This window comes from Ambystoma mexicanum, chromosome 13, assembly GCF_040938575.1.
Source record: "Ambystoma mexicanum isolate Mex_15411 chromosome 13, UKY_AmexF1_1, whole genome shotgun sequence".
Classification (NCBI taxonomy): domain Eukaryota; kingdom Metazoa; phylum Chordata; class Amphibia; order Caudata; family Ambystomatidae; genus Ambystoma; species Ambystoma mexicanum.
The window spans coordinates 521,405,126-521,431,168 of NC_090938.1; the positions used below are offsets into that span (position 1 = coordinate 521,405,126).

At 46.5% G+C, this 26,043-nt stretch overlaps 1 protein-coding gene across 9 annotated transcripts in view; it reads right to left on the reverse strand.

Annotated features, from left to right (window-relative positions):
- Positions 1–26,043, reverse strand: part of CCDC200 (coiled-coil domain containing 200) — a 100,276-nt gene that overhangs the window by 28,787 nt on the left and 45,446 nt on the right. For 5 of the 9 annotated variants that reach the window (XM_069634210.1, XM_069634211.1, XM_069634209.1 and 2 more), the window contains exon 3: positions 20,929–20,982. The exons of the other annotated variants lie outside the window; for them this stretch is intronic. In XM_069634210.1, the coding sequence (XP_069490311.1) occupies positions 20,929–20,982 (54 nt within the window). The remainder of the gene's footprint in view (positions 1–20,928; positions 20,983–26,043) is intronic. 9 annotated transcript variants of the gene reach the window in all.

Consider the following 26,043-nt stretch of genomic DNA (forward strand, 5'->3'; position numbering starts at 1 on the left):
AATGCCTCCAAAAGTAATTGACATGTCCTGGGTGAGGCCAGGTCTTACGTGTCCCTGGGCCCAGGCAGAATTGGTACCACACTGCTGAGAGGCATCACTTCAGTGGTGCTATAGGTGCGTGGTACAATGCTATGGGTAGGGGTGATCCCTTTGCATGCATTCAGGGGCACATTGCATTATTGTGGTTGTGCAGCGCTGAATCTGTATGACTATCTTGACGGCATGTAGGAGATTTGTGTATCTTGTGGCGTTGAATGTTGTGCAATGTGGATGTGGATGGATGGTTAATGTTTCTAGACCTAGATTGTTCTCTATGTTGTGTAGCTTATACTTGCATGTCGGTTCATCTCAGGTAGATTGCGGCCTTCCTAGATGGACATTGGCGTCCATCTGTACGTGCATTTGTCCTACGGACGACAAGCTACACCCAGTTGGAACATGTATCTCCCCCCCCAATCACAGCCAGTTGGAATATGTATCTCTCCCCCCCCAATCACACCCAGTTGGAGTATGTATCTCCCTCCCCCCATTCACACTGCCATGTGCTTGCCCTGCTACTCACCAAGTAGCCATAAACGTTGTCCGGCTTGTCGCTCCATGTAGCGAGGGATGGTTGAGTTCCGCAGGACCATGCAATCATGGGTAGATCCGGGGAAACGGCACAACAATGTGTGATTACCTTGTTGGCGTCACATACCATTTGGACATTGATGGAGTGGAATTGCTTCCTGTTTCGGTAGACAACTTCATTGTGATGTGGGACCACCAATTCCACATGGGTACAGTCGATGGCCCCAATGCAACTTGGGATGCCTGCCAGTGCATAGAAGTCAACTTTGGTGTTTGCAATCTCCTGGGCAGTCCGTGGCATGAATATGTGTTCAGGTGCATGCCTCAGGAGGGCATCGAGTACCTAATTCAGCGTGCATGAGAATACTGGTTGTGAGATGCCATGCATGTGCCCCACTGTATGCTGGTAGGTGCAGGTGGCCAGGAAGTGGAGCACGGTCACCACCTTTAGTAGAGGGGGGATGGCAGTTCTGATGTCTATGAGGCTCACAATGTCATCATGTATCATGTCCACGATGCTGGTGATGGTATCCTGGTCCAGACGGTACAGGGTGTGTATCTGCTCAGGGGTCAGGTTAAATGGACTGGCTCTGATTCTGGGGATTGGTGGCTGCCTCTGTGGTATGACTAGGTGCCGTGGTGGTGCTTGCTGTGCCTCCTGCTCCTCCTGCGTCACCTCTGTGCTGCCTGTTGTTGTTGCTGCTGCACTGCAATCATGTCCTCCAGCCCATGTGATACTGCTAGTATTGGGACCATCTTGGTGTGGGAAGGGGTGTGGTGTGCTCCTTTTGTGCTGCCAGAGTCTCCATTGCCTCCACCTGTGCTGATTGTGTCCACCTGTGGCAGGTGGGAACACTGCTCCATTCTCTTAACGCGTGGTTCGCAATGGCGGTATTAGCGCCATGGCGGTAAGGGATTAGGGGGGCTTTACCATGCCGCTATTGGCATGTCTGCTCGGCTTGTGATGGTGTGCTATTAGCGGCAAGGTGTTATTTACGGGATGGAGGGTCGCGCGCACGCGGACTGCCCGGTATTAGTGGCACCGTACTTAGCGGTGCCGCTAATAGCGGTGATCCGGGTCGTAATTCGCATGGGGATTTAACGTTACCGGTATTCCATTACCGGTAACGTTAAATCCCTACCACCTACCGTGTAATGAGGCCCTATATCTTTACACTTTCAAGTTTTCTGTCTGCCGTTTGCATACATCATTTTAGTGATGAGGGACTGTTCTCATAACCTTGTCGCCTATCAGTGAGGGATGCGTGTGAGAGGATCCTACTCTGCTGCTTGCCGCTTGCCAAAGCTATTATGGTGGTGGCTCTCTATTGATGTTGTGCTAGTGTTTCAATTGACTCATTGCTGCAGTCCCGCGCATCGCGCAGCCTTCCTAGTAGCAGATGTTGTTCAAGGCATGACCAGCCGCAGGAGCAGATTCACGCTCTCAGCGACGCATCTGCCTCCAGTCCTTGTTCCACGCATGTCGTTGTGGTGCTCAGCTGTCTGGACATGCCAACCTGATTTCATGTAGCTTGTCACTGTCTCTGGAATTGCATAGGTAGTGGTACCTGCTGGTCTGACAAGGTGTGTGTGTACCAGAATGTTCACTCTAACATTACTGGACTTTTGGAACACGCCAACACTGTCTGAACGAACATTAAGTGAAACAAATGTAAAGCAACATATCCAGGAAATTCAGAATGGCTAAAGTTACAGTGCATCTTCCAGAGTGCTTTCTGACTATCCATAGGGGAATCTGCCATTCAATGGAAATCGATTGGAAACATTATATAAACACAATAGACTGTGAAAGCCTTACCCCCTCTCTCCTTATACATGTATTGGGTGTAGAGGGGCAAAGAGTCCGCAGGGAGTACCGCCATATACCGCAGTAGCAGGGGAGCACAGTGCATATAATATGCATTGAAACAACTCAAGGAATTCTATTCCCCTAAACAGATGTGGCTATAAACAGGCACCATTTCAAGTCACAAAAGCAGACAGACAGTGACACAGTAGAAGATTATGTGTCCGTTCTGCTTAAAATGGCAGTATCATGTTGGTTCACCACTAACATACGATCCAAAGCAACTGATTTGTGACCAAATAATGCAGATGAACAATGGTGTGATCCAGGAATGGCAATGGTTATGGTGGAATCTGACATTAGAAAGAACTATAGCAAAAATGGTTTAGCATACTGAATCGGGTGCTAGATCAGTGAAACAAAAGAAGGAGGTTATGCCAGAAACAGAAACCACAGCAACTGTAAACGTGGTAAAGAAACAAGAAAGGCAAGAGGGGGAGGAAATCAAGAAGAAAAAACAAGCCCCCTCTACGGACCTGGAAAAAGTAAAATGCTTAAGGTACGGGCGATCAGGTAACTTTGCCATCTCCAGGTTATGTCCCGCTTTTTGGCAACAGTGTACCAATTGTGGTGTCAAAGGATACTTGGACACTGTCGGGGCTGGCTAGAGTAGTGACCTGAAAGAGTATGTACATAGAATTAACATTGTGGTAGCCCAAGTTAAGGTGGAGAGAAAGAAACTTAATTTGATTGGTTTAAGGAACAATGCTATGTTTGGTTTGTCTGATTGGCTGATAGGATAATGGGTTGGATTCTGGGGAGGTGAGCAAGATTCTAAACTGCCTTTCATCCAAAGAAATTCATTGGCTGGTTGTACATTTGTTAAGCTCCTTAAGTAAGGCCTTTCAGAGTTCAGAAGATTTACCAGAGAAGTAAAAGAATCGTTTGCTGAGCCAGAGTGAACAAGAAGACCTCAGGTGGGATCGTTCTTTTAAAAGCTTAAAGATTTTCACAGAGAATTTCCATTTTTCTAATAAGAAGTTAAAGTGTTAAGAAGTTTAAAATTAACTGAGAGAAAGAACGTTTACAGTTTAAATACAGTAAGCAGACAAGTGTAAAGACTGTGCGCGCAAGTTTTAAAGTTATAAATTACAAGGAAAGTGTTTCAAGACTGTTTAGCGCGCGCGCAAGGCCTCGTGTCTTCAGCAACGTCGTTATGGGAGCGCACGGGTATGCAGAGCGATAGAGCGTGAGCCCATTTTTACAGAGCGCGAGTTGTTTTTAGCGCGTGTACAATTTTCGCGTGAGTGACATTGCTTACGACAGCTTGTGTTTGGTTGCGATAGAGCGCGAGTCCATTTTTACGTCGCGTGTGATTTTTCATCGCGTGCACGTTTTACACGCGTACGTGAATCAGTTAAGGTGTGCGTGTGCTTTTAGCGCGTGTACGTGTTTTCTCTTTAATACAGTGCGCGTGTGATTTTTAATCGCGTGCACGTTTTACACGCGTATGTGAATTAGTTAAGGTGCGCGTGTGCTTTTTAGCGCATGTACGTGTTTTCTCTTTAATACGGTGCGCGTGTGATTTTTTCAACGCAAGGACAATTTTCACGTCTTGTGAATTCGCGTGTTCATCGCAAAACGTTTGCACTTGTAAAAAGGAAAGATTCACACGCAGAAGCAGGAGCAGCAGCATTCAAGAAAGTTAATGAATTTCATTTAAAGTAACCTTCACCCAAAAGGAATTCAATACTTCTTAGAAAAGGCTGCATTGTTTTTAAAAGCATTTAAAACTCAAATATCATAGAGTTTAATGTTCTTAAGGAGCAAACAAGAATATCTAAGTCAGTGAACAGCTTGCAAGAGTCATTACTTAGGATTCTAAAGAGACTTGAATGACTAGTGACAATATTCTCTAAAGTACTCCAATTGTTCTATACTCCATGCAGATAATTAACCTCTAAGTCTTAAACAGAGGTTTAAGAGGTAAAGAAGTTAGAGTTGTTTCCAAAATAATTTAAGATAAGAAGTCTACACTAATGTATAAGTAACTAAGTGTGTCTGTTTACTACAGATACCAGAGCCTACCAGACAGTTGCAGGGCTGCAGTGTCTCCATTGTTATTTTATCCAAATTCCCCTTTCCCTTTCTTGGAGTTCTCAGCTCAGCTTTACTTTAGGGTTGAGAGGTGAACTCCTGGTGAGGGTCTGTGGGGCCAGCATCAGCTCCTGTGGAATTCGTTCAAGCCGGACCCTGACAGACACCACATGCAGGAAGAAGAAAAAGTTATACTACGTCCAAGACACTGATGAGTCAGAACTGGAGGGGAGTGTCAATGACTAGAGAGAGGAGAATCCTAAGTGCAATGTAAGGATTGAAGGCATAACAGTAGCGGTAATGGTGATATTGTGCTCACTCTATAAGACTGTGCTCAAAACAAATGTGGAAGAGGCTGATATACATGGTTTGAAGAGTATATTATCAAAACCCATGTATATGCCGTGTTGATTGACTATTTATGAAGAAGTTAAGACACTGCAAATTAAGGGCAGGTCCACAAAAGAACTAGTAGGATCTCAGAGTAACCCGATGTGTTAGGGGTTGTTTTTTCTATATATGTACATTGTCTGTTTTTGGATTGATTAAATTGCTTTCTTGTGTTTTGATTTTTTGTGCTTGATTTACTCTGTGTGCTAGTGATTATATTCATTTATATATGTTTGTACACCTTTTGTATGATTATTTACTTTGTGATACATGAATAAATCTTAAATATACTGTATTGGGTTTCTGAGCAAAATTTGGTTATGGTGTGTGACATGGAGACCTTGATCACTTTACTGGTTTTGAATGTTATCAAAACTCAATATAATGAATCAAAGAGGCATTGACAGGTCAAAGATAAAGTGGATGGAAGTGTCCCAAGTGGTGGCGAAATTCAAATCTGTCTGTGATCAAAGTGTATGTGGCTGATAAAGGGAACAGCATTCTGGGGATAGAAGAACAATAGATCCTGAATACCACACTTTACCCTAACAGCCAAATGAATTTATTTGATGTAGTTCTAAGAGGGGATACAGTGGATGGGAAATTCCCCAAACTCTTCACTAATGAGATAAGCAAACTCAAGGGGTATGCACAAGAGACGAAACTCAAAGATTAAGTGATTTGTAATTAGGGGTGAGGTTGAGGCAGAGCTACAATGATGTGTGTTCTGAAGAGATCACAGACCCTATTGAGACGGTGAAATGGTTGACACCCATTGTGGTAGCTCACAAGTCCAACAGAAGGATGAGAATAAGTGTAGATCTCAGAGACATCAACAAACACATTGTCAATAACAGATTCCCCATGCCCATCCTATTGGAAATGCTCAAATTCTTAAAGGGGTTGAAACTTTCACCACTTAAGCTTGTCTGCTGCTTGTCATCAATTACCACTGGCTGCAAAGAACTTGACATCATGTATCACATCTTTTGAAGCTTTTAGATACCATAGAATTCTGTTTAGGCAGGGAACTGCTACCACAGTGTTTCAGTGTGTCATGACATGCCTGTTATTTGGGATCCCTTGGGTTCTTGTCTAGCAGGGTGACATATTGGTCTATAGAGTGTAAAGATGAAGTTCCCAAAAGTAATCCAAGAAATAAGGCAAAAATTAATCAAAAATAGAGTGCACAAATTGCATGGAAAAACAGCTCTTTTATACGGCCGGGCGAAGCAGACAGCTCTGTGAAACGGAACCGAAAAACATCTCAACACGCCCATTCTGTACTACAGTATTTAAGGTGGAAAACCACAAAATGAACATATTCTCTAAATGGAACATTCATTCTAATTCTAACATTTCATTTGGCTCCTCATCATCAAGTCCCAAAGAACACTATACATTAAACATTCATTATGCTTGGAAGTTTCCTTTCTCATACCATCAAAATACTACCCCAGAAACATGACATCATTTCATAGTCAACTCAAAATGTTGCATTGCCATTGGTTGGCACTCTTCATGATGTAATTGATAAAAAGCTCTACCCTAATTGGACACCAGCTCCTGAGACAGCACAGACTGTAGCATCCTACCGAGATGGACCAATTATGTTGTGAGTGGGAATAAGCAAGGTCAAAACTTAGTTGCATCCCATGGAATAACACAATCCCCTCCCCATAATTGGTCCTTTTGGCTTCCCACTCCTTGCTCCTGCTCACTCTGCAACTCCCACCTTGATAAACGTTGCCAACTCTGGATCTGACCTTCTAGTTATCTTCTCACAATGAATAGCTGTATGAAAAAGCATGTGTGCAGCCCTGCTCCTGGAAATACATTTCTTCTATTTATCTGTTTCACAAAGGCACTTGTACCTCAGAACCAAATACCCTGCTCTCAGTGGGGGCGCTGGGCACACATCCTAGTTCTTCAATTTGGCAATGCTACTGTGTAGACGTTGTTGTGTATCTTACTGTGTCCTTCACAACCATTATGTATTCATTTGTCTATCGTCTGGGAAGGCGCTTGCTCTCTCTCTCGAGTCTCATTGCAGGACCCTGAGAATGTTCTCCCTCGTAACAATTAGCTGTACACTATTCTGCATTTCTTTCCACCCTGACCATGGCTGCTTGGAGTGTTCTGTCCACCAGTAGAAATACACCTTTAATTAAATGATCATAGCTCAGAAATGTAGGCTAGCACACTAGAATGGGAAAATCTACAGCCTTTAACAATGGCGTATTTTAACATGGCAGACCTCTAATACATCACCTAACAACTACATTTACTAAAGCTCAACCTGCACAATCTAAATACATCCAAACTGCATAAGCATATCTAATAATATAAGGGTGATATAAAAAGAATGTAAAGAAGTACTTGTCTGCATGTGTGTGTTCTATGCAGCACACAGCCTAAATGCACTCTGAAGTATGGAAAAACTACATGTATTCTCAATACAATGTCACACCACGGAAAGCATCTGACCACTGCGCCACTACCAAGCACCTAATGCCTCGCTAAAAGACTTTTCTCAACTTATACTTGTGCACACCTTTATGACGTTTTGCTTGCATATTTACAAGAGTGAAAGGAAAGATCATGACATGAAGTTGGGAAATAGGCTTGAAAGACTGAAGGAGAAAGCCCTAACCAGAGAAGCAAGCAAGTGCTGTTTCAGGACAGAGCAAGCAGACTTTTTGAGCAACTCCATTGGCAAGGACGTTGAGAAACCAAAGGGGGGACTCTTCAGGGTTATCAGATATACACCTGCTCTGCAGAACAAGGATGAGGTGTGGTCCGTCTTGGGCCTAGCAAAAATTTACAGTAAATGTATACCCATATTTGCCTCTGTAATGCACCCCTTAGGTAACTCATGAAGAAAGGGATGGAGTTTGAAAGGGGAGTGTAGTGTCAGCAAGCGGTGGATGAAATAAAAGTGGGAATATGCAAAGCTTAAAGTCTTGGGAGCAATGAGGTGAATCAACCAGAGATAATCACTTTTAATGCAGCATCGAGGGGTTGGGAGCAGTGCTCTCCCAAAGGGTTATGGGCCCTGAGAGAGTTATTTCATATGCTTCTACAGCATTGATAGAACTTGAGCCCTGGTGCTCCATAAAAGAGGAAGAGTTACTGCGGTTCAATACCTCCACAAATATGTCTTGGGTGAAAGGTAACCAGCCATACAGACCATAAATCACTGGTGGAAATATTTACTGTGAAGAGGTTGCCTAGGGATACGTTCAAACTAGTGAGACTGAGCATGAGATTGCAGGAGTATGGTCATATAGTACAGTATGAGCCATGAAAACAGCAGAACTGCAGATTTCTTTTAACAAGGATCTTTCTGCCAAGGTTTAGACCGTCGGAGTGTGACGACTAGTACATTGTGGCCTAGCTCAATGCCCAAGAGCTGTGCTCCATCGCTGGGGAGTAGAGGTTAAAAGAACTTTCCCAGGACCAAGTCCTGGACATGGTAAAGGTATGTACACAAATCCCTACAGGCCCACTATCATTGGAGGCTGTTGTCAAATTATCTTAAATTCTTGTCTCCTCGGGCTAAATCTCTTTATGCTGATTTGCATCAGATGTTACATGTGTCTTCTGTTATGCCTGTTAACACTTACAAGAATCAGATGCATAACCTGCTTCAGCGAATTGGCTTGTCAAGTGAGGAGCTTATCACTCGACCAGCCGTTGTGAAATCTAAGCTCTTTAGGGATGAGTGGAGATCCACTTTTGAGGCTCTCCCTTTCTATTCTTCTTTTTCGGAATATGACAGGTTTCTTCACAAAAAATATCAACTTTCAACACATCAGAAATGTTTTCTGTGTAACAAATTAAGATGTACATATTTGCGCTTTAGGCTGAATCAATTTCACACCGGAGAAAGGATCAGATAGTGGTCCACTTCTACCTCTGACGTGTTTTCTCCTACATGTCGTTTCTGTAATCTCACAGATGTGTTAGAAACTTTGCGAAGGTCCTGGATTGCCAGGTTTTGGTTTCTATTCGAAGCAAGGTGTTTAACAAAGATTTGGATTGCTTTAACTCTGATTGATCAAAGGAAATGTTCTGGTCCACATTGATGTGAGGGGAATATCTGTCTTTAATTATTGCTCATGGATGTTTTTTAACTGACAATGTTTTCTTGAATGTTTGAACATGTGTTGTTTTACTCTGTCTATCTTATATCTATTCGGTTTTATTACTATATATTGTTTTTGTGTAACGTTTTATGTAAACCACAACACAATAATAAAAACAAAACGTATGTGCACAGGTGGGTTGGCTTGAAAAGATGAGTCCCAGAGAATATGTGGGGATCATGGGAGGTAGGTAATCAGCTATCTATAGAGAAGTTAGTATTGATTAGAGGGCATGTATTGATCCTGGGATAGGAAGATTACACCGCAGCAGAATTTGCCACTTTATTTAGATGAATTCGGCTGCAAATATATGTGGGAGGTGGGTAATCATGATAATAAAGAAAGGGGTATGCCGGGGCAGTGCAGGGAGTCTCCCCCTGCACATATTTGTGGCCAAATGTTAAAAAGAAAACAAAAATGTGACAAAATCGAATTAGACAAAAACAACTCAACCCAATCACATAGAACCATTAATCCCACCTTTAACCAGGAGAGGTAGAATCATAGAGATGGGGCATCAAGGAAATCCCAAGATCAAGGCCACCAAACAGAAATTGAGACTCAATCAATGGCAGCCCACCATGGATAAATAGAAAGAAAAGTCTTTCAGGGATTATTGGGTGTGTCTCAGCTTGGTCAAAAGCATCAGAACTAAAAGGCAGCCACTCAATCCAATTTCTGTTCCCCAAGGAAGCTGACAATGGGCCTCATCACGAGTTTGGCGGTAGCCCTTAAATCCAGCGGTAGCACTGTTACCTCCGGATTTAAGGGTCTGCCAAATCACAGCTTTGGCAGATTTCCCCCCAGCTCTGAGCTGGGGGAAATCTGCAGAGATTTTGCCGATTTTCGGCGCGTTTACCGGGAAATCCGCCACCGCTAAAAGCGCGACATTTCCCCATTGAGCCCAATGGGGAATGGGAAATTCCCGAATGGGCTCAATGGGGAATGAGCAATACCTGTTCCGCCAAACCCGTGATCCGGCGCCGGTGGGTTTGGCGGTAGGGCTAATAACGCCAGCGCTTTTAGCACCGGCGTTACCGCCCAACTCGTGATGAGGCCCAATGTCTTTGGGAGAAGGAAAGAAATATCATTACCATGATTGATAATTTTTCTAAATGGCCCGAAGCGAGCACAGTCGAGTTGGTCACAGGAGGAGCTATTATTGAGTTTTGGGAAAGATGTTCAGTAGAGAAGGGTATCCAAAGATAGTGATCAGGCACATTGGGCCCCAGTAAGGGAATACTGCTAAGCCAGGGGGACTGAATGGCAATACTCTTCTGTGTACCACCCACAGACCAATAGTACGGTGTCAAGTCCTCGCTTAAGGCGGCCCTTTGGACTATTTTCACCCTCCAAATGCTATCATGCAAGTGAGCCCCTTCAGGTTCAAGAAAGAGAGAGAGGGAGGGAACCCCAAATTGAACCCAAGTTTGGGCAACAGGGACAAGAGAGATGGGTAAGATCTCTAAATTGTTAGGGCAAAGGTGGAGAAAGTGCAGGAAAAAAAAGTCTGTATCTGACAAAGGGCCAAAGCCAACGATGAGCGATTTTAAGGTGGATTACTAGATCAAGATAAAGTGGGTTCCAAAGTAGAGAAGGGGAAGCCCACATTTTCTGAAGCCAATGCAAATAGAGTAAATATTCTGGAAGGGGGCACAGGTTGATGGGGGAGCTGTATGGATTCTTAATCGAGTGGTAAGGTGGCAGATTAAGGGAGAACAAAAAACTCCTGCAGAAATGGATGAAGCTCCAAGGGGGTTGGGACATAACGCAAAGTGATAGCTGTAGCCCGAAAATGCATTGGTCAGAATGACACCACTGATGGAAAAGGATTCCAGCGGCCAGACAATCTGGTGGGAGTGGATACTAGTGAAGTTGCGATTGACAGGGAGGCGAGCACTGGTGTTACCGCTACAGAGATCGAAGGAAAGGTAGACCCAGTGGCATGTCTGGGTGCCGAAACAAATACTCAGGCATCTGTTGAGGAGGAGGTATCAATGAAGCACAGTATAAGGGTATGTAAGGTGCATATTAAGTTGAAGGACTATGAAATATATTGACATTGGGCCTCATTACGACCCTGGCGTTAACCAATGGCGCTATTAGCGCCATGGTTAACGCCGGTAACTTACCGAATCCACCATGGTGAAATGGGGAATTACCGCCCCATTCCAAGGTTGGCAGGGCGGTAATTCCCCATTTACCATTGGCCCTTCCCCATTCCCATTTTTGCCCCATAGGGCTCAATGGGAATGGGGAAGGCGGTAATTACGGTACCGCAAATTGCGGTACCGTAATTACCTTCAAGGTCCCTTTGCGGGTCCCTACCTTAACGGCTGGTACAGACCAGCCGTTAAGATCGGGAGCCACAAAAGGACCTCGTAGTAAGGCGTTACGGGGTTAACGGCGCCACAACCTTTTACAGCGCTGTTAACCCCTTAACGCCTGGGTCATAATGAGGCCCATTGACACACTGTATGTGCCGCAGGAGGGGATGTGTGGCTTTTCATCAGACAGTTCTGTGTTTACTGCTATCAGAATGTTATGGAGTACAACTCCAGAGGGATGAAGTCACCATGAGATTATATTAAGGTTGTGGGTGGAGTGATGTGAGCTGGACGGTGAGTGACAGTTATTGAGGGACTGGAAGGGGGAACCTCTACTTCGTGGTGGCCTCATGGTTGTTCCCTGAATAAATCCTTAACCTTTTAAGATCACTGTCTGCCACTTCCATACAGCAAGTTTCACATAAGGCAACTTTTCACTAAGACTACAGACAGCACTGACCCAAGCCCTTGGCAATAGATGGGTGGACCAGTCACTTCGAGCTGAAGATCAGGAGATTCTGTCAGGGGCAAAGATAAGAGAATAGGAGCCAGCAATAGAATTGGTAAGTTATTGGCCATCCACTTGAGAGAAAAAGTGCAGGAGTGAAAGTGCTCCATATAGCTGGAGGGAGAGGCCTATTTTGAAATTATCCTCAGGAGTGAGGAATCATTTGCTGACTATTATCAAGGTCTGTACACAGGTGATGTGGAGAAGAGCAGAGATGTGTTGATATTTGTCAAAGGCCGACCTTGCTCAACTTAATGCAATGACCCACCAGTCACATCCCAGGTAACACCCTAGTGGTGAACAAAAAAAAACTGTAGTGAGAGGACTGACTCTCAGGGGGCAGAACAACGGCCTAGAATGACGTGCCAGTGGAGGTAGACAGGAAGCTCTGGGCAGATTTTAGAAAGAACCTTGTATTTTATTTTCAAATCTAGGATATACATTTTCTTTTCTTCTATTTGATTTGCTAACATTTTTCCTTTGAATTTTCAGCATCTCATTTGTTTGGTAAACAGAAAGATGTCCATTGTACGCAGCTAAAAAAATGAATTCTTTCAGTTGTGCTTCTCCCTAGGATTTGCCAACATATCCCTCAATTGTACTTCTCCATTTAATGTTTAATGTATCCATATGATATATAGTTAGTTGTGGAAACAGTGCAATGGTGCTATATAGCCTCCATCAATACACCCCGGGTGTCGTCGCCGCTTTCGAGAATTGTGGTGATCCCAAAGATACATGGGCCCTCATTACGACCCTGGCGGAATTCGGAAAACGATGGCGGAAATGCAATACCGCCATCGAATAGCGCTCGGTGCGACTATGACCCGTCACCGCAAAGTACGATGCCATTAGCGACACCGTAGTGAACGCCAACGCTAACTGCACCAAGCACGCGCGCGTGCGCCATGCCAAACCGTAAACACCACCATGGCGCAACGGTACGCCAATTCCGACCCCAGCGGACATGTACCTAACGCCATCAAGCATGGCGGAATGCACCATTCCGCCATGGTGAGAAGTACGGCATCGCGAATCAACCGTAAACGGCCCCACTGACTGCCCGTACACCGCTCCCTGCCCACAAAGTACAACTCCCCGTAGGTGCAACGAAGCCACAATGCAACCAGTGAAATGCACAAGTCACCCATGCATGCCAACGAACAAATGAACCTCAAGAGGGGCCAACGGGAGCTGCAGGGCACAGATGGCACGAATACAGAAGCCATCCCAATGGACATGACCACAGTCCCCCACCAAGAAACGCACGCAAACACAGGCACCTGTGACCAGCAATATTCAGAAAATCACAACATTCCACCAGTCCACCTGGCTGACCGGCATCTGTCACACAAAACCCAATCCCCCGCCCCTGAGCATGACAACATACAAACTGTCATATTGGCAGCCCCCATCCCTGACCTCACGGGCTTCGTAGGCAAACGCGCCCAGTACAGGACCACGCAACAAAACTCCGAAGCTGGAACCCAATGCAGATCCCCTCACAATACATCGCTCCCCAAATAGGAATATGCCACATCACTTGCAAAGAAGAACGCTACACGGCCCATATCAGAATAGAATTTTAATGCACATCAATATCACCAAGCCCATACAGCCATCAGGCCATGAACTCCAAAACACATTTCACCATTGTGGGCTGCATCCGCAAGAAATGACCAGCCACTACTTGTGTGACGCCCTGTTCCCTCATGGTACACAGAGCCACATTCACGTACGAAAAGGCAACATGGAAGCGCACAGAACCGCAGGGCCGTCCCAATGGGGAGGCACTAGTCCAGCTGAAAGGCCGAAATGTTGCTCCGAGCCACCAGTACTGCGTAAGGGCATGTGGCCCATTGGCGATCGTCCCATAAGATCGTAATGCTGCTCCACTGATTAACACGAAGCAGCAGGTGTCGGGAGTAAAACCCATCTGCAGGAGTGGCATACAGATGGCAGTGGCAAAAGGGGAGGAGATACCTGTCAACCAAAAGAAAAGAAAAAGAACAGAATGGCCATCAGTACTACATTCCAACAACTCACTGCAATGATCACACTAAATCCACAGCCACATGCATGCTAGCCCACTCCAAAGGATCATCACCACCCCAAAACCACTTGCGAATCATAACTATCTATATCGAGGTGAAAACACCATCACAAACGAGTGTACCTGTGCATGCGTCTGTGAAAACAGAATCCTTCAGATGGGATTGGTAACGTGCATGGACACAAGTGTCTGAAGGCGCGTCGAGACAGGGAGGGCTCAACAAGGCCAGATAGACGATGGTCCCACTATGGCAGCCCTGCATCACATAGCGCAGGGGGGGCGGACAGATCCCAAGAAGCCCTGTACATGGCAAACTCTGTATCAAATCACCTGCCCATGCATCCATTCATCATTCCCTCATCCCGTAATGAAAACGCCTGAATATTTACTCACATAACATTAGAAATATCCATTGAGTCTGTGCGTTATGCAGCCTGCAAAATCCACAGTGCCCCAGCACGTAATTCCAGTCTAGTGAAGTAACATGTATTTGGGAACGTCCTGCCTTATCGTCCACTATGCAATTGCGCATCCCATACTATTCATATCAATCATAGCATTCTCGCCATGGCCCCTGTCCCAAGGACATTGAACAATAGAACGTTATATTTGCAGTCAGACCTGTGGGCATCTCCTCGCCGCTAGCTGAAAACCGAAAGCGCCGCCCTTCGAATTCCTCATTTGCAACATCACGTCGAAGAGGCATCTGTGGCCGTTTGAATACACTAATTAATCCATCGAGTGCGGCTGTGTGTGAAAATGGCAACTGCCTTCACCCACGAATGGGACGCCCCGCCCGTCGTTGCAACTCGGTACAGTGATGAATGAGGGCCCACCGTTACTCGAGTACTACGTTCCACTGACCCTTCACAACTCTGTTCGCGACTGCACAGATAGTATGTGAAACAATGGGACCACAGCAGAATGAACATATCAACCAATGTTACACGGCCATCGGGTACAAATACAAGATTGCAATAGCAAGATGCCATTCCACGAATTGCAGCGTTGTGCGCGGGACGTGCTCGGCCAAAGGGGAGAGCAGTTTGCACAGGTGGAATGAATCACCACAGGTGGAGGCCATTCAGCCTGGAAACACATAAATTGCACAGCCAGTCTCCTCCCACAACCACACCGAAATGCTACCGGCAGGACTCGCGATGTTGGCCCTGGGGGACCTGATAGCACTGCAAGTACTCCAACTCCAAGAAGAAGACGAACACCAACTACAACCGGCCGCACGGAGGAGACGCAGGAGGAGGAGGAGGCCAAGGCAGGGCCAGCAAGGGCCGCCAGCACAGCCACTACCACCACGCAGGCAGCCCGCAATCCCACGCCTCCGAGCACATCCGTTCAACCTCACTGATGAGCAGATCCACACCCTCTACCGTCTGGACCGGGACACCATAACCGCCATTGTGGACATGACACAGGCTGACCTTGTCAGCATGATAGATAGCCCAACCGCCATCCCACCCCTACTGAAGGTGGTGTCTGTACTCCACTTCCTGGCCACAGGCACCTACCAGCACACAGTCGGACAGTTGCATGGCATTTCTCAGCCACTGTTCTCACGGACACTATTGCAAGTGCTCGATGCCCTCCTGAAGCACGCAGACGACTACATCTCCCTACCACGCTCGGAGCTGGAAATTACCAACACAAAAGTGGGATTCCATGCACTTGCCGGCATACCGGGTTGCATTGGTGCCATCGACTGCACCCATGTGGAATTGGTCGTCCCACATGCCATGGAGGCCCAGTACCGCAACCGAAAACAATTTCATTCTCTGAATGTACAAATGGTGTGTGACTCCAACAGGATCATTACACATTGTTGTGCCCGATTCCCTGGATCAACCCATGATTCTATGGTCTTGAGGAACTCTACAATACCACGGTACATGGAGCGACACGCAGGGAACAGATCCTGGCTACTCGGTGGGTCTCATTTCATGCATGATGATGTGGGGTATGTGATTCGGCAATGACCTGGCAGGAAGGGGGCGGGGGGGGGGTGCGTACGTAGCAATGGCATTCCACATCATACGTTTCTCGTCCACATACAGGTGATGCTGGATATCCACTGAAGAGATGGCTCCTCACACCAGTCCGGAACCCACGGGACCAGCATGAGGAGGACTACAACCATGCCCACTCACGTACCCGTGTAGTCATTGAACAGGCATTCGGCCTACTGAAGGGTCGTTTCCGCTGCCTCAGCAGGTCTGGCGGGGCACTCCTGTACCGCCATGTGAAGGTTGCAAATATGGTGATGGCATGTGTCATGCTCCACAACATGTGCGTACGTAGAAATGTGCCCATGCCCCCTGACGCAGAACTGCAAGCACCTGAAGATGGTCATGATGAGGGTGGGGATGTGGCAGCACCTCAAGGAGTCTGCGAGGCACCGGAGGCCCGTGACATTCGTCAGCATCTCATTGATGTATGCTTCTAGCACTCACGCCTGGTGGCTGATACATGGACACGGGACTCGTGGCACTGTGTGTGTCTGGGACATGCACAATATGGACTGTACGCCTATGATGGCCTAGTACACAAAGATCAATGTCCACACATCTCATTGGTTGATCGTGCACTTTTTATGGCATATGTGATATCATGTTGTACACCCTATCGACCCGCCACCCAAGTGAGCCCAACACACCCCCTCCACCCTCCCACCTCCCCCCCGAACACCAGTGTCCAAAGATGCTCATCGTCAGTGGGCAGTCGCTATTGCAAGCCCCCTCTGCGGGTATCAGGGGCACCCCTGCCTGTGGAGCGCAGGTTCCTCCCAGATCTACGTTGGGGGCTGCCCTGGACGGAACTTGCAACGGATGATGTCTCTGCCTGCTCACGTCCATGCATGTCCCTAAGGGTTTGCGAGAGCTCAGTGAGCACACGGCGCACTGCGGCAAGTTCACCACATACGTCTTTGGACGTCGCATGCAGTTCCCCCCTCAGGCTCTCGGTGCTTCTCTCCATTTGGACTCTCAGGCTCTCGGTGCTACTCTCCATTTGTGCCCTTAGTGTCTCTGTACCTCTCTCCATTTGTGCCCTAAGTGTCTCAGTTGATGTTTCTATGTCTGCCTTAGTGCCCCCACATTCATCGGCATGGTCCTTGAGGAGCGTGGCCAGTTGCTGCTGTTGCACTATTAACTGGTCGAGGGACTGTTGCCTCTGCTGGGCCATGGCCATTTGCGGGGGTGTCACAGAGGGGCTGTTGTCCTCATGTTGCCCTGCCACAGGGCTTGTGGGAGATGGCCAGTCGTCGTCTTGTGGGTGCCCCTGCGTGGTATCCTCATGTAGTACGGGATGGAACAGACAGGGGGATTGGGACAGGTCATGGATGGATCTGACTTCGACATCCCCGTCTTCTGTGTCGGAGCATGCTGCCATCAATGGGGTGTCACCTATGGTGCTGCTGCCACCGGAGGCAGTGCCTTCTGTGGCATCCGTTGGGGGGACCTGTGGTGGTGGTGTTGTGGGCATGCTGGCTGCTGGGGTGCCTGTTGATGTTCCCTCCTCTGTGCTGCCACCTGATTTGTGCTGCTGCCGTGTCTTGATGCGTGCAGCTGAGGTGGAGGGTCTTTGGCCGTTGGTCTTGGCCCTCTTTGCAGGTGTGCTGGTAGGGGTGTCCTGCAGCTCGTCGTTTGGATCGGACCCTGTGGTGGAGTAAAGAAGGGCGAGGGTTATTGGTGGGTCTGTGGGAATTGGAATGGCATTGTATCACATGCATTGGGGTGGTACCTGAGGGTGATTTGGGTCGGGGCCTTGGAGGTGCTTCCATTTGTGTGTGGAGTGAGGGTGCAGTTGTTTGGCAGCCTGCAGTTAGGGTGTGCCTGCTGCACGTGTAGTGCGTGTTTTAGGGGTTTTTAATTATATTATGTATTTATTGTGGGTTTTAACGTGCGCTATCAGGACGATGTGTGTGGACGTTCTCCTGGACATGTGTTTCTGTTGCACTATGGGGACACATGGTGCTTCACATGGATGGACTTTGTGGTTTTGGCATTGTTTCATTAGGCCCACCTACCTGATTCTTCGGATGTCTGCACTCCTTTCTCCATCCCTCCGACTCCCTCTATGCTCTCCATTCCGATGGTGGAGGCACAGATTTCTTCCCAGGGGGTCAGCTTGATGGGTGATTCCGACCCTCCCCCGTTTTGGGTTCATTTCCGCCATCGCGGACTTTGCACTTCCGCCATGCCGTGGTGCTCGTGCCCGATGGGTCGGAATGGGCCGCACTTTGCTCCTTCTTGCAATGGCGGAAACGCTATTTACGCTGTGGCGGTCCGGTCAGTCACTTTCCGCCAGGGTCGTAATGAGGGCCATGGTCTCATTCTCATGTGGAATAATGGCACACAGCCTAGCATCACTTCGATTCAGATCCTATGCTTAGATTCTGCCAAGCAGTGGCTGGTGTCCCTGGGTGAGCTATACAGGGATCTGCCCTTGTGCTATTCCGAGTGAGTCCATTCGGGGAAGCGTACGATGCTGCAACACAATGTGTAAAAAATGTTTCCAATTCAGGAGCTTTTTTTGGCTAATAGTGGGGTTGCGGATATTGTGACTTTTGACATTATAAGTCTATTCATGGAGAATCAAGAGGCAAGGAGATAAACTCCAGATGTTATTAAAAGTGGATGTGCTTTATAGACCTACCTTTTCAGAAAGGACTAAAGAGATAGTGGCAGGCCCTTCACAAGGCAGACCTACTAGTCTGAAAGGCAAATCCTTAGATATGCTGAAAACGTATCGTTTACCGGCACCTATTGTTTGCATCACTTCAAAGTAATTTTCAGACCTGTGCTACACTACAGAGTAACTAGATGATTTCATGGGCAGTTAGTATATCTGTAAGGTGTGACCAAGCAGGGGCAATCCATGTACATGTCTTTGTATATTGCATGGGGGGTTGTTTCATACTGGTGGGGGGTAGTGCAGACTCCCAGAAATTGTGCAGGGCTCTCCAATCTTTAGGGTTCAACTTTTGGGACAGGACTGGCGGTTGGTGTTAAAGTGTGCTTTTGGAGACAGATTGGAGGTACTGTGTAATTAGAGAGGTCTGTCTCCACAAGACTTTTCTCTGTGGTTTCATGAACTTCCCGAGGTATACATTTTGGAAAAGAATGATTTACTTACAGCAATGAAGGGGAAGAAGTCACCAATATATGGTCACCATTGCAAATGTACTTCAATAAATTGTAAGTGAGATGTGTGGTTTCTTCTTTATGCATATGAACTATCGTTCGTTCTTTTCCATTACTTTTCTACTTTGTAAAGAATACAAAACACCCAAAAAGTTATGGTGGGTTTAAAAAGGCTTGACTATTGACTTGAAATGTGAAAATAGGATAGTCCATCTGAGCCAAGTTGCATGCTCCACAATGCCAACTAGTAGCCATCGCTGGAAGTTCATCTCCAGTTCTGAGCCACATCAGCAAGGCATTGTGGTTATGCAAATTAGTCAGAATGCGAACCTTTTTCTCCAGGAAATTGGCCTTGTTTTAGAGGGCAGTACTACTTTATACATAGCTTAATCAACCTATTTTGGGAAGAAAAATACAAGATAGCAGTGCTTGAGCTGAATGAAGTCCCTAGATTGAAAGTGACTTTGCACTACCACAAACACCCTGTTTCATGGATCAGTCCAAAGTGTCTTTTTGCCATGCAAAATCACTTTGCACTGCTCCATGAATAAGGTTGGAGCAGTGCAATGTGTATTTTTGCAGTGCAAAGTGACTTTGATAGGCAAAAAGACACTTAGCACTGTTCCATGAATCAGGGTGTTTATTGGCAGTGCTGTGCAAAAGAATTCCACGAATCAAGCCCACAGTCTTTCCAATGTTGTCTCATTCCTTCTCTGCCCTTGCCCTTTTTGGTTTGGAAATTGACTAAAGACTTTGCATCATATCTCCTAACCAATCTAGTAAGGGAGTGGCAGATCACTGTTCATAAGTGAGAAAGAGGAGGAATCAAGCTCACGCACAGAAATGGAGGCTTGGTTGTGGAAGATATTTCTGGGATTCTAGTTCTTTCTTGGCAGAGAATGCTCTTATAGTTGGCATAGAGGTTCTTTTGTTTTTTGTTCTAGAAACCAAATTACCATTGTTTTGTTTTACTGTGTTTGGTTGTTTTTTCAGCAGATTTCTTTGCATGGTTCACTTTTGAGGAAAATAACGGCACCCCTGGCCTTCGGGGCGGAGGTGCGCCGACGCGCAGTACCCGCTCGCCTGCGGGCCTCCGGGGTTGCGAGTGGGTACGATGTACCCCTCGTCGCCAAATGTAGGGTTTTACGCGGGTCCCCTAACCGCGAGGAACAGAGTCACACGGGAGCCGGGGTACAGTGCAACCTCTTTATTCGGCACTCCTACAGGAACTGCCTTCCCCATGTCCCGCCCCCTCCCTAGCCCAACGTCACTTCCCTTGTGCAGGGAACTAAGACCGCAATGGCGGTCTGCCCACACAACGATGTGGGCGGGCTGCATAGCCCTCACTAACAACCTGACAATCTCTCTCTCTCTCTCTCGCGCCCCCGGCCTCTCGCTCTCCTCCTCTCTCATTATCGTCCGACGGAAGTTGGTGCACATCTTGTCTGCTGCCGAAAGGATGGCAGGCGGTTAAAGAGTGTTGCCATTTCAGGATGTGAACTTGAGTTTACACTTCCTGAAACATTTGTTTTTTAAACCAACGCAGCTGTTTCAGGATGTATAAAATATGCAGCACCAGCAACTTAGAGTATATGCTGACTGATAACAATAACGAACAAACAAAGCACACCATGCAATTTTAATGAAACAAAATATATATAGCATGCAAAAGGTGGGGGTTCTGGGGGCTTCTGTCGTGACTTACACTGACAATCACCCGTAGGCAAGTGATTGTAGAGTATGGCACTCAGGTGTCTCCTGTTTATAATTTAAGCAAAGAGTGCATGCTGGAACCACTTGGGGAATTAGTGTGGACAGAGCATATTTAACAGAAACACGTTTTTTGTCAAACTTTCAACACGCCAAACTTACTTCCATGGCGGATTCTGGGATAGGCCGACTGGTCTGTTCCAACTCAAGATCACTCTGTTGGGGATTAAAAAGGGAATCTGATGAAGAAACGGTTGATCCCTGCTCAATGGCTGCCAGTGGCCTCCATTAATCCCTGCTCCATTGCTGCCAGGGCCCTCCAATGATCCCTGCTCCATGGCATCCAGTGGCTACCATTGGTCCCTGCTCCTTGGCATCCAGTGGCTACCATTGGTCCCTGCTCCTTGACTGCTAGGGGCCTACAATGATCCCTGCTCCATAACTGGCAGGGGTCCTCCATTGATGCCTAGCCCATGGCTGCCAGTAACCTCTTTTGGTCCCTGTTCCATGGCTGCCAGGGGCCTCCAATGATCCCTGCTACATGACTGACAGGGGTCCTCTATTTATCCCAGTTTCATGAATGCTAGGGGCCTCCATGGATTCCTGTTACATGGCTGCCGGTGGCCTCGATTGAACCCTGTTCGAGGACTGACAGGGGCCCCGTTGATCCCCGTTTCATGGCTGCCAGTGGCCTCTATTGATCTCTCGTCCATGGCTGCCAGTGGCCTCCATTAATCCCTGCTCCATGGCTGCAAGTGATCTCCATTGATCTCTCTTCCATGGCTGCCAGTGGCCTCCATTAATCCCTCCTCCATTGCTGCCAGGGGCCTCCATTGGTCCCTGCTCCATGACTGTCAGGGGCCTCCAATGATCCCCGCTCCATGGCATCCAGGGGCTACCATTGGTCCCTGCACCATGATAGCTAGGGGCCTACAATGATCCCTGCTCCCTAACTGGTAGGGGCCCTCCATTGATTCCTAACCCATGGCTTCCCGCAGCCTCTTTTGATTCATGTTCCATGGCTGCCAGGGGCCTCCATTGATCCCTGCTACATGACTGACAGGGGTCCTCTATTGATTCCTGTTTCATGAATTCCAGGGGCCTCCATTGATTCCTGTTATATGGCTGCCAGTGGCCTCTATTGATCTCTGTTCTAGGACTGTCAGGGGCCCCATTGATCCCCGTTCAATGGCTGCCAGTGGCCTCTATTGATCCCTCTTTCATGCCTGTCCGTGGCCTCCATTGATCCCTCGTCCATGACTGCCAGGGGCCTCCATTGATCCCTCGTCCATGACTGCCAGGGGCCTCCATTGATTCCTCTTCCATGACTGCCAGGCACCTCATTTCAGAAACTGTGTAGCGGTGCAAGTGCAATTCTGTATGGTAGTAGATGTAGGACAAGAATGTCCCTGGTCAATACATATTCTTTCAATGCATTTTTGCACCAGGGTAAGGTTTGTCCCTGTGGTAATACAGTGCCCTATTTGCACCAGGTTAAGCATTGCCCTGGCACAAACTGCATTGAAATCATGATTTTTGCACGATGAACATTTTCGTTAATAATGACACTTGCACTGATGACCAATCTCTGTAATAACGCCCTTGGTGTGCATTTATGAAAGAATACAATTGATAAATCGTGACTAACACCAGCAGTGATGCAAATTACAGGCCACTCACCTAAATTGCTGGGAGCTGTTTCGCTCCTGTTTGAAGCCCACAAGTACCTGCTCAGCAGCGCTACCGGCAGCTACTTTTTGCCTCGCCAGTCAACTGATGCAAAACAAACATGACCTCTCTGTGTTTAGTTACGTGCATAAGGAAGCATCAGGACACATCGTAAAGACATTTAAAGTACACAGACCAATGTAAAATATACAAAAGGTTACATTTCGCATCTGCTGCAGTAGTGAGATTGGCTGGACGCTATGCACTAGCTCCTCGTTCCCCAGAAATAGCCCCTGCTTACTTAGGGCATGTCTGATACCCAGGAGCTGCTTTTAGATCTGGCTCATCAAATCTTTATTTTGATCCCTATTAGGTCGGAAAGATCCACCAATACTTGTTCACCTGAAAACAAACCAATAATGTTAAGGAAATGTCTTAAAATAGTTGATGAACGCGTTTCGGCCTAGATGGGAACCCCTCTCTCGTTCCTCCTGGGTCCTGAAGTTCATGACTGTCTCAATAGAGAGTGCTTGACTAAATGCTTTAACACAGGGTTACACCGATTCTTTCATAGGTCGTCATTTAAATGGCCTCAGTCTACACTGATCAAAAGCAAAACTTGCAGCTTTCCAGCTAGCCAATGTTGGGGGACTGTGTTTTCCTGTTTTAAATGGGTTGATGACTGCTTTCAGTGGAGTAACTTGGTTAAACATGTTGGACGGGACATGTTATCTAAACGAAAGGGGGCCCTGTCAAATGAGGGGGACAAAATGGTGTGCCACAAAAGTTGGGGGACAAACACCATTGTCCCCCTCCCTAAAATTACACCCATGTCTGCTTTAGGCACAAGCTGCACAATGTGAACCTGCACATCACTGGTGTTTGAGCCTCATTAATGGAGAGTCATGGGCATTTCCAGTAAAGTGCCTCAATTCCAGGAGTGGACTGGGAACCAAAAGACGCCCTGGAAATATTTACTGGGAACCAAAAGAGGCCCTGGAAATATTTACTGGGAACCAAAAGAGGCCCTGGAAATATTTACTGGCAACCAAAAGAGGCCCTGGAAATATTTACTGGCAACCAAAAGAGGCCCTGGAAATCATTTTCAAAGTAGCCCCATATTGCACATTTTCAGTAAGCCCAACCCTTTCCCTGTGAGAACATTTGGAAATATCCAACAAAAGAGGCCCAGGGTGCAGGGGCTTACCAGGAAATCTCCAGAGTACCCTAGAGGCCCGGCCACCCCTGCTCAATTCAGAAATGAAGCACTTTAAGAGAGTGGAATGTCGGGATTATCATTTTAGTTTGGGCTGAAATTTGACCAGGGCAAATCTGTTGAGGTGTCCGCTTTTTTGGGTTTGTGTAAGGATAGAAAGTGTTCTTTCCTTCCTGTGGAGCATTCGTCCATTCAGGTTTATGTCTGGCACATACTAGACAGCATCAGGCACAACCTGTTGGATGACTGCGCCTGTCATTCCAATCCCTCTGGTTCCAACTCCCCGTCCAAGCCCATACTTGGAAAAAGAGAATCCCAGAGAATTGTAATGGCTGCTCCTCAGTCTTGTCCCACAGCCCGACGTTTTAGCATTAAAAGAAACAGGGTTTTTACCAGTGTCATCAGCACTGCATATTCTGTATTTATGCAGTCTCAGCTGCAATGTTTTCATAGGTTCCAACTTTTTAATAAAATATCATCGTTTATATTCTGCATTTCCTGGGGCCGGGGAGCCACCTGGTATAAGCAAGCCAGAGCTCATCGGGTAAGGCATATTCCAGGTAATCGCCTCTAGGTTTGAAACCTCCCCAGTAAGTCATGTGATTAATATAGTGCATTTCCATCTTCTTAGACCAAGTCATACTTTCATCTTTCTTGTTCTCCGCGGCCCATAGCACTAATAACTGCAGGTAATTCAAAAGAGCATTGAAATCCCATCCAAATCCACCTCTCTCTTTCTGCTCTGTCGGTTAGTTTTGGCTATTAGGTGGTGATGAAAGTACTGCCTATAAGCCAAAACCATTGTTATGGGATGTGAAGAAAGGGGAGAGATGAGAGTAAGGACATGCAACCCACCCATTGACTGCCCATGGCCATGTTAGTCACAGTGGCCATTCCTACCCCTCCCCGCTCAAAACACACACCCCTGGGATCTCTTTGAGTCTAGCTAGCTCTGTGCTTTCAGAGCAGCCTTATGAAAGATACATGCTTAAATGCAGCTATGAACCACTGATGTAAGAAATACGTTTTAACAAAATGTGCCTACACTCACTTCATGTATAAGCAGTATTTATGTCTTAGCATTTGTTCCTTGCACTAAATTCCTGTTAAAAACAAGTATTGGCAAAGCTAACAGTTTGTTCTCTTGTGCAGTCAGTAAATGGTTATTTGTCTGGAACTTCAATAATAGGCACAGGTTCTATAACCATTTGTCAGCTATTGCTATCTTCGTTTAGTTTATTTGCTTATAAAGCACACAAAACCTAAGGGTATTTGGGCGCTTTTGCTTGAATGTACAACAATTGTTACAAAATGGTAATCATACTACAAAATGGTAATCATACTACAAGTACACACTGTAATCGCATGCACTAACAGAAAAATACAATTAAAATACATTAAAATACTGGGTAGGCAAATGACTTGTGTTACAGATCAAAGTCACGTCTTGTCTTGGCTAACAGGAAAGTAATATACAGTTATATACAATATTCTGAACAGCTGTGGATACAGATCAAGGTCATGGCATGACTAACGTGAAAGAAATATGCAGTTACGTACAATATTCTGAACAGAAGTGGATATAGTAGTGGAATTAAACTTTCATGGGCAGTCGTTTCGTGTTACATATCTATGTGTAGGTCATTTTGAAGCACATAATGTGAACTTTAGTATAGAAACAGTGTTGGAGTAGCGTCCTTAATTAAGTTGGGAGAAGAGCCAAGATGTTATCTTGTTTCTGAAGGACGGAAAAGATGGTTCAACTCTTAGAGCAGGGGGAAGAGAGTTGCAAGTCTTAGCTGCCAGCACCGGGAAGCTAGACAAGCCAGGTTTATGTCGTTTTGGAATGTTAAGGCAATGTAAGTAGTTGGCTCTAGTGGGTCTGGAGGATTGCATTCTGGAGAATTTATCGACCAAGTATTTGGCAGCCAAATTGGAGACATTTGTGGATGATCATTAAGGTTCTGAATGTAATTCTGTCTTGTATTGGAAGGCAGCTAGAGTTGTGCCTAGCTTGTGAGATGTGGTAGGAGCAAGGAATGTTTAGAGCCGTTCTGAGGGCATTGTTTGGCAGCACTTGTAACTTATTTAGGTTTCGCTTGCTGTTGCCTAAGTATAGAGTGTTGCAATAGTCCAATTTGGAGAGTATGAGTGCTCTAGCAAGTGTGATACAGCTGTTGGAGGACAAGAAGGGTCTACAAGCGTTTATTGATTTGGAAGTGTTGGCCGTTGCTGAAGCTGTTGCATTTACTTGTCTAGAAAGGGTAAGGGTCGAATCCAAATAGACTCCTAACATTTTGGCATCCTTAGATAGTACCATTGTGGTACTATCTTGTGGCCAGATAGTACCATAATGGTAGTGGAAGGGAAATGTGGATCCCGTTCCTAATGCA